Source organism: Histoplasma capsulatum, genomic scaffold (assembly GCF_000149585.1).
Source record: "Histoplasma capsulatum NAm1 scaffold_8 genomic scaffold, whole genome shotgun sequence".
NCBI classification, from domain to species: Eukaryota; Fungi; Ascomycota; class Eurotiomycetes; order Onygenales; family Ajellomycetaceae; genus Histoplasma; species Histoplasma mississippiense.
This window is the reverse complement of record NW_001813975.1, coordinates 342,821-350,719: the sequence shown is the minus strand read 5'-3', so window position 1 is coordinate 350,719 and position 7,899 is coordinate 342,821. Positions and strand designations below refer to the sequence as shown.

Here is a 7,899-nt window from a genome sequence, read left to right as displayed (position 1 = left end):
GCCCCTCTACAGTAATTACTACGAAGTGTTCGCCTTATTTTTACCTTTCCCTAAGCTCTGGGTTTATCTCCTCATATTTTCCCTTCGTGATTGTTCTGACTTTCGTGACAGGACGAACTGGCTCTTGCATTTTAAGCCAATCGTTTTCTTTCTTGTATAATCTTCATTGGCATGTGGTTTGGCTTTACTTTTTGTATTTTACTACAGATACCCCCGCATTATACTCTTGTTTTCGCTATTAATTTCAAATCTTGTATTACTAAGGGCTTAGAACGATGGATAAATAGTTAGATGAGATGAAATTATAATTGAGGAATTCGCCAGCACAGCCGTAAGCTGCTATCTGTCCATTGGGCTGTTGGGCCATTGATTTTATGTCAAGCGTATAGCAACGTGCTCCACACAAAAATTTAAGTGTGCGAGCCCGGCCGGAGTACTGCAACACAGCTACAGAGTTGAAAAGTATGTTAGGGCAGCAGGTGACTCCAGTCGACCAAATACGTGGGCACACGAAGTGAGCACAACGGTCGCGAAGCCAAAAAAATGCCCGTAGTTCACTCGAGTACGCCAATATGACCTAGCCATCCTATGAAGGGTTTTCTATTCTCAGAAAACCAGAAACTGGAGGTTGATTATGCGTTCAGAAGGTTTGTATAAAAGTGTGAGAAAGGAAAACGAAAAGAGGAAAGAACAATGTCGTCGCGCCGAATAGAAAAGACAATGGGATGCGCTAGTCTGTATTTGGAGCGATATTCGGAAATACTTCCGGCCCGCCCAAATCACGCTAAGGCGAACTATTTAAAAAATCTTTTCCGTGAACTAACATTCTTCGCTTCCTCCTGGCTATCCTCGACCTTAGCATTGTTTCCACAGTATTTCCTGTTTCATGGAGACTAATGATCATGATGATTGTCAGGCTTAATAAATTGGTCTGGCTGTTTTATACGCTTTCAGATACTCATTCCCCTATGCATCACGACGAATAACCTAATGGGGCAAAATTGACAGGAGGCTGCTTAAACAGTGGTCCAAGAATTGGAAAAATCAGACAGGATATTAAAAAGAAACAGTTAGGTTGGGAATAATAAACAAACAGAGAACCCCTTACAGAAAACCACAGCATTGCCAGCATCATGCCACCTCTCAATGGCCATCGCATGCATACTTCGTTATTTTATATATCAAGTGGAAGATCAAGCCTATAACAGTTTTTTAGCAGAGACTGTCGTCTACTCCACCCTTCCGTTCCAGGCACCCACCGAACGGCGAGGACTATTTAATATGACGGACATTATTTCCTTTGCACATGTACACCTGTATCAGCAACTGCCTATTCATTGTGTTTGGATATAAGTCTCAGAATAGATCTTTCTTCACAATATAATAAGCTATATTTATTTAACTCATGCAACTAGTAAAGTTTTGTAATATTGATATGCAGCATTCTAGACGCTTTGAACAGCAGACGGACCGGGTCTAAATTACAAATTACTGTTATCCCAGCAACAAAAAAGTTAAGACAGGCGAATCATTCATCAGACAATCTTCGCAAAATCAAAATATGATAATCGAACGGCATGGAAAAAGAGGAGAACAGCATCAAGGCTTGAGCAGGGTGGGCATAAATGATTCAATCCACCTTCAAAGAACAACAATTATAGAGAATAGAAATGCAGGAAAGGAATCCCTCCTGCTAATCATCCAAAATCAACAAGTAGTTATGTATGTAGTTATGTGCAGCCAATAAAAAAAATTGGACCCGCAGGTAACTCCCTGAATTTAAAGGGAAACATTGAGGACAGTAGGAATCACGCACCACAGTTGTTTTTGTTAATTGGTTTGTATACCCAAATCCCCTTCACGCCGCCACTTACGCTTGCGGGTGTTCCCGGTCAACATGGGAGCCCACAATGCACAAAAAAGACGGTCAGTGTTGAAGTAAGTAGCAATTTCATCTACACTGTGTCCGGGGGGGAAGTCGTGGATATATTCCATGTTTTCAAACTTCAGATCGCGGATATGACGTGTACTCGCTATGGAAAAGCAGTTAGTTCTCTACTGGAATGGGGTGTGTCACGGAAGGAGGACAGAGAACTAAGCAAAAATTCACTATGAACTCACTCCTTAGGGCAGGAATGGCGTTTGAGAGCCTATCCACCAAATCCTTCGTCTTCTTGTCCAGCCTTCTATATCGTCGTTCTGACTTGATGGTTTCAATTTTGTACTTTCGATGGAAAAGACAACACAATTTAGAGAATACGTCTTCCAGCTCCAAGATTTCAGGCTTCACCTGCTCATACACAACAGGCTCTTCAGTTCCCTTTGTTATACGACAAACGTCCACTAGTGAAAGCTGGGTTGAATTCATTGCAGAAGCAAGAAGAGTAACAATGGAGCCAACGTGGCCTTCCGGTATGTCTTTTTGATTCAGCAGCCTGTCAAGTCCAATAAGCGCACGCTTGGTGTAGATAACTGAGGTTTGAAAAACCGCACACTTAAATGCTTTGTTCATCAGAGGCGGTATCATCCACTTTCGAGACAATTCGGCAGGTTTAATTTGAAATACTTCCTGAAGGATTTTGAGGCCTGTCGATGTAATCTTTATGCAAGCCGAAAGTATAGTCGTCAGGATAGCCGTCTTCATAGCATCTAGCAGTGTAACGTTAGGGACAGTTCTAGGTTCAGCTCTCTTCGCGGATGTCTCTGACATGGCGGATGGACTTAAGTGGATTCCGCACTCAGTCAAATAGTGGTAAATCGCTCGCAGTATCCCACAGCCCGCATCACCGTGAATCTCGTTCGTGCCCGTAGTATTAACCCACGAAAAAAAGAAATCAGGTCTTCGGACCCCCTGGTCAATCCAAGATCTAATATTCTTAACCAAATCTTTTAAATTGCCTGCCGGTAGAATGGGGAGGACATCTTCAGAAACGACGCTTGACTTTTCCTTGTTTATTGCAATTCTCTGGGATCTTGCAATCACATCCCCCTGGTCATCAAACATTCTCGCAAGAGTATCAACAGGTTCGCCAAACCCAACACTAAGTTGGATAATGAACGTCGCAGGTAATCCATTCCGAAACTCATTCTCATAATAATAGGGCCAATTACAAGATAATTGTTGTCGCAATGTGGCTAATAAATATTAATCAGATGCTTTAGTCACATTACATCCGACTGAGGTTTGACATACCTGGGAAAAATGGTGAAGTAAAATCTTCCAATTGATTTCTAAAACAACCAGGTGTAAAGCGATACGGTCCTTTGCCTTCGAATATGGATTGGCAGCTATCACAAGGCGTTCCTCCGGTACACTACAAGGCAAATTAACATTAGATTGCAGATATTTTGTTGAGTACAGTAATACAGATTAAATACCCGTTCGTGTTTAAACCGACACTGCCAGCAACTCTTCTGTTTCGGTGTTTCATGTATGTTCTTTGTGAACTCATTTGAACTGGCAGTTTGCGGGGATCTCCTTTTATCCACAAATTCAGGCGAAATACGCGAGCCATGCAAATCTTGACATCCATCGTTGAGTATTCGAGTGCCCTGTTGCTCAACCAAGCCAGAAACAAGCTGAGAATTGTGTCTTGCGAGAGCGGCATCTGTGCTTCTATGGCGCTCAGGTATACCATACTCACGACGACCAGCAGACAACCCATTATATGGGAGTGACATAGCCGACCTCGGCAGATCTGGTGGATAACCAGACTCTGCTAGACGCCCCATGTATTTTCTACGGCTGGAGCAGCTAACCCCTAAACCACTTATCGAATCATTTAAGGGAACAAAATTGTTATCAATCCCTAATGGCATGGGCGAGGCGTTGTCAAAATTGTATCCACCTTGGGTCCATTCAGCTCTTCGCAAGCCGGGAGGAAGTGTTGCGCTGGAAGTCGCACAGGACCAAAACTCCGGAGCAACTGAGGAATGGTTCGAAGTCCCTTCCCAATATCCTTCTGGACATTGGGATTGGGTAGCTGGGGTCTTCGCGAGACCAGTTGTAAAGTGACTATTTGAGTCATATTGAGTAAGAGTGGGAAATTTCGAGGCATAACTCTGGCTTGTAATGGATTGGGCATCCCCTACATCGCAGTAAGAATCCATGCCGCGAGCACGCATGGATGGAGCAACAGGTTTCCATTTTCCCCTCTCAATCAATCCATCCTTGCTTTGGGAAATATCGGCAAAAGAGTGATTTCTTGCCCTCTGAGGTAAACTCAAATAATGGTCGCTCATGGTGGTCTTGAGGATGGAGGCGTAACGTTCTTGGATCGGACGGGTGATTCTATTAGCAAGGGATGAGTGCAAAAGATTCTAACAAAAATTCAAGGACAAAGACCAGATGCCGGATATATCAGTTTGCAAAGTCGAGCTGAGTTCTATCAGTACGGAAAAGGGAGCAAAAATGTGAAGAATCGAGAGAGTAAGGAAGAATAGCACAGAAAAAATGGAAAGGGGAAAAAGAGAATGCGGGAAAAACGGACGTCCATCACTTCGTTGGGCATCAGAACGCCTCACTCCTCAGTCCGTAAGTGGAGATATTCTAATATTTAAAATGGAAAGTCAAATCAGCCCACCACTCCAGAAGCCGAGGATAATAGCTCTTCAACAAAAGGAAAACACCTAAAAGCAGTCCGCTGAAATAGCTCCCATAGTCTAGCCACAAATATAGCTGCAATCCCAAGCTCTGGAGACCAAGTTGAAAAAAAGCGAATTGCCCCCAAGGATAGAATGTTCAAGCGTAAGACGGGCTCGGCCAAACCTATCAAACGTTGTTTTGGAGTAAGGCGTCCATCCAGGTAGAAGTATTTGCTGGCAAGGCAAAAGTGGTTGTGAGGCCCCTCACCGAGGTTAAGCACATTGTCAGCATCGTCCCTTTGTGAATACGACTTTTAAGTGACGAACCTTCACGGCACTGGCTTCGATTTTTCCTAAATTTGACAGGGAGTTGTTATTTTGGATACTCCGTCCATTCTGCCCTGCTCAATTCCGCGTCTGGGGCCATTTCGAACAACCTGCTAGTTAGTCAGCAGTTAACAGGACTGGGTCATCACTCATTGCTAAAATTAACTGGAAGAGTTGGTATGAAGGTCTGCTGGCTTGGGGCAAACAATGATAAGGATTCCGCAGAATCTAGCGGTCACGCCTTACTAGTATTTAGAACAAAAGAATCCGTCTGGTAGAAATGAGCCTCACCCAAAAATCAACGGGGTCGAAGTTCAGATAATGGGTGTTCGACACGAATATAATCCTTTTCCTCCTCTATCAAAATTGATGTGATTTATGTGAGGCGAGAACAGGGCGAACGCTTTGGGTACTGTTGCATTTTAATGCCCTCTTCGCTAATCCAGCAAAACTTCCTATGGTATGTTATCAGCAATTGCAAGTCGATCTTTAGTCAATTCTTCCTCGAATCCCAGAGCCTTGTCCTAGATCACTGTCAAAGGCACACCTAAGAAGGCAGATTCCGTGAAATAAATGAATAAATGAGATGAATAAAAATCGCAATGACGAATTGTGAACAGGGCATCGATTTTCTGGACCTCAACTGCCACACTGCCTGAAGATGCCACTGTTAATTACTCCCTTTTTACCTTGGCATTGAACCCTCATCAAGGCGAGAGCACCCCGGCAAGGCACTCCGAGACAATTCTCTTTCTGTCATCATCTCCACAGTTCTCAGCGAATGCCGAAACCGAGGCCTGGTGTTTCTTACGCAGACATGAAGCGTCCCTAGGGCCGACATCGGTCAACTCGATGTGGATTCCTGCGATCCCGAAAAGACTACTCTCATTCAACACGTTAAGCTGCCAGCGAAACTTGATCCCTCAGAGCGGTTTGCGCCCTTCCTACACGGATTCGGCCTCGTCGTGATCACATCACTCAAAACCCGAGAGCAACCCGTTGTACGACGAGAAAATGAGTCTGAAACGACACCCCCACACCACTCGGAGTTGCAGTGTTGGATTCCACTATAAGCACCTTGGGTGCTCCATGCCGGAAAGCTCAGAAGATGTGAAGTTGATATAATAAAATTTTTAAACTTGGGCCACTAGCCGCGCTTAGCAGAAGCTCCACAAATGATAGCGTCATATCAACGCTCCTCGACCTCGAGTCTTGAGATGATTCGACACACAAATTTTCCTTTAGCCGAACCCCACCGATAGGCCACTCATTCGGAGTCATTCCACCGCCTGAGTTATTCTGCCCACAAACTTCCACCATCTGGGAAATGACGTCCATACAATCCTTGGGCTTCGATATTGCTAAGTGGAAGCGTATATGTCGCTGGCTCGGGTGGGTGGATTCTCACGTCGCGGTGAGATATTCCACCGATGGGTGTTCATTCGAGACGTCTGGGAGGATTGGAAACCACAATCAGCATTTTGTCGTTCGAATAGCAACGTAATGAAGGTGTTTGGGATGAAAATTTTGCGAAAAATGCCTTTAGCAGGACATGTCTTGGGCTGAATTTTAGAGCCAAAAAACACAAATAATTGGTGCAGTGGTTGAAACAAAGCCTTTCCTCACTAGCACAACTTGGCCTTTATAGTAATAAAGGAACAGAGATGACTATGTGTGCATCAAGTGAAGCGGCGGTGTTGTTGGAGGGATATAGCGACTGCATATCTTCCTGCCATATCGATCATTTAGGGGTCTCGTGGGACTAACGAGCGGTTTTGAACGTATTTCTGATGAGAAATAAAAGTATATATTCCATCCTCCTAATTCTAAGCAACAACCAATCGTACAAAGTGCATCCAGTCAAAGGATATCCCCGCTGATAATGGCGGTGAGATATACATATGCACCCGTTGAAACCTGCCCCTAATCCACCATAAAATCTAGAGCCCACTCCATTCCTCCCCTTTCGATCCCTTCCCCCCTTTCAAAATTGATATCTTTGTAGAGCAAAATGTTTCAAAAAATCCAAGTTCGCGACAAGTTACAAAAGTAGAGGAGAAGGAAGAGTATCCACAATATTTAGCCAATATGCTGCCTTGCGCATATTCGTCAGCAAAAAAAAAGGAAAGGGAAGGAAAAAAAAGGAATACCATATCCCTATAATTGAATCGAAACTAATAATATCTGAGGCATCACTTTGGACGGCTTAGGACAGCCAGGGTATGTCTATTCAAGTGTCATTATAATGGGGATAAGCGTCAAGAAACTGCACCTCGAGATGAACATGATAGCGATAAACACATCTCAGAGTCGAAATCAGGGGAGTGGTCTGGAAATGGAGCATTTGGAATCAGGGGCCCGTCGTATCCTTCTAGGCCCATATGTGGACCAAAGCAACATAGAGAAAGTCAGGCTTTTCCAATTAGTGGAGAGACACTCCTATCTTACTTAATACTATCTTGAGAGCTGATACAAACTCTTTATCCAGAATGTCATGATGCAAGCAGCAGCGTAAATTCATATATCAACCAGTTCGAGAGTTGTAACGATCGTAAATGTTCAGGGTTGCTCCACATTTTTCCTGAAAGAGCGCTCTTGCGCAACCGGGCTTTCCAGGCAACCGTAGTATATAACCAAGGATCCACTTGTTTTTTAACCTTAACTAGTACACTGCTATGGCAGAGACCCGTTTGAGTCATAATATTGGGTCCCAGAACGGTCTCAACGTCATCCACAATATGTGCTGAACCAAATGAAATGTTGTTTCGATTGAGTTTCTATGCTCGAAATTGTTTATTTGACCTAGGCTTCACTTGTCTAAGACATCAGAAGCTGCAAGCAAGCTGCTCTTCTCCATTTATCAACGTTCACTCCCCGTAGCGACCTTATAACTTTGTCCGAAACTTCTTTTCCAATACCAAGTTCTTTACAAACATTTCCATAGACCTGCACAGCATGTTTCCAGTCAGCCCTGTCGGCCGAACCCAA

At 43.9% G+C, this 7,899-nt stretch overlaps 2 protein-coding genes across 2 annotated transcripts; one reads left to right on the top strand and one right to left on the bottom strand.

Annotated features, from left to right (window-relative positions):
• Window positions 1-1,830: 1,830 nt before the first annotated feature.
• Window positions 1,831-3,732, bottom strand: HCAG_07101 (predicted protein; the record flags this gene model as incomplete). Its single annotated transcript, XM_001537629.1, has 4 exons — window positions 1,831-2,033; window positions 2,122-3,135; window positions 3,194-3,314; window positions 3,379-3,732. 4 exons carry the CDS (start codon window positions 3,730-3,732, stop codon window positions 1,831-1,833), a joined length of 1,692 nt encoding a protein of 563 aa, XP_001537679.1.
• A 498-nt stretch (window positions 3,733-4,230) lies between these two features.
• HCAG_07100 (predicted protein) lies at window positions 4,231-5,462 on the top strand (the record flags this gene model as incomplete). The annotated part of the gene is made up of 5 exons (XM_001537628.1): window positions 4,231-4,285; window positions 4,365-4,391; window positions 4,679-4,788; window positions 5,097-5,185; window positions 5,384-5,462. 5 exons carry the CDS (start codon window positions 4,231-4,233, stop codon window positions 5,460-5,462), a joined length of 360 nt encoding a protein of 119 aa, XP_001537678.1.
• Window positions 5,463-7,899: the final 2,437 nt, after the last annotated feature.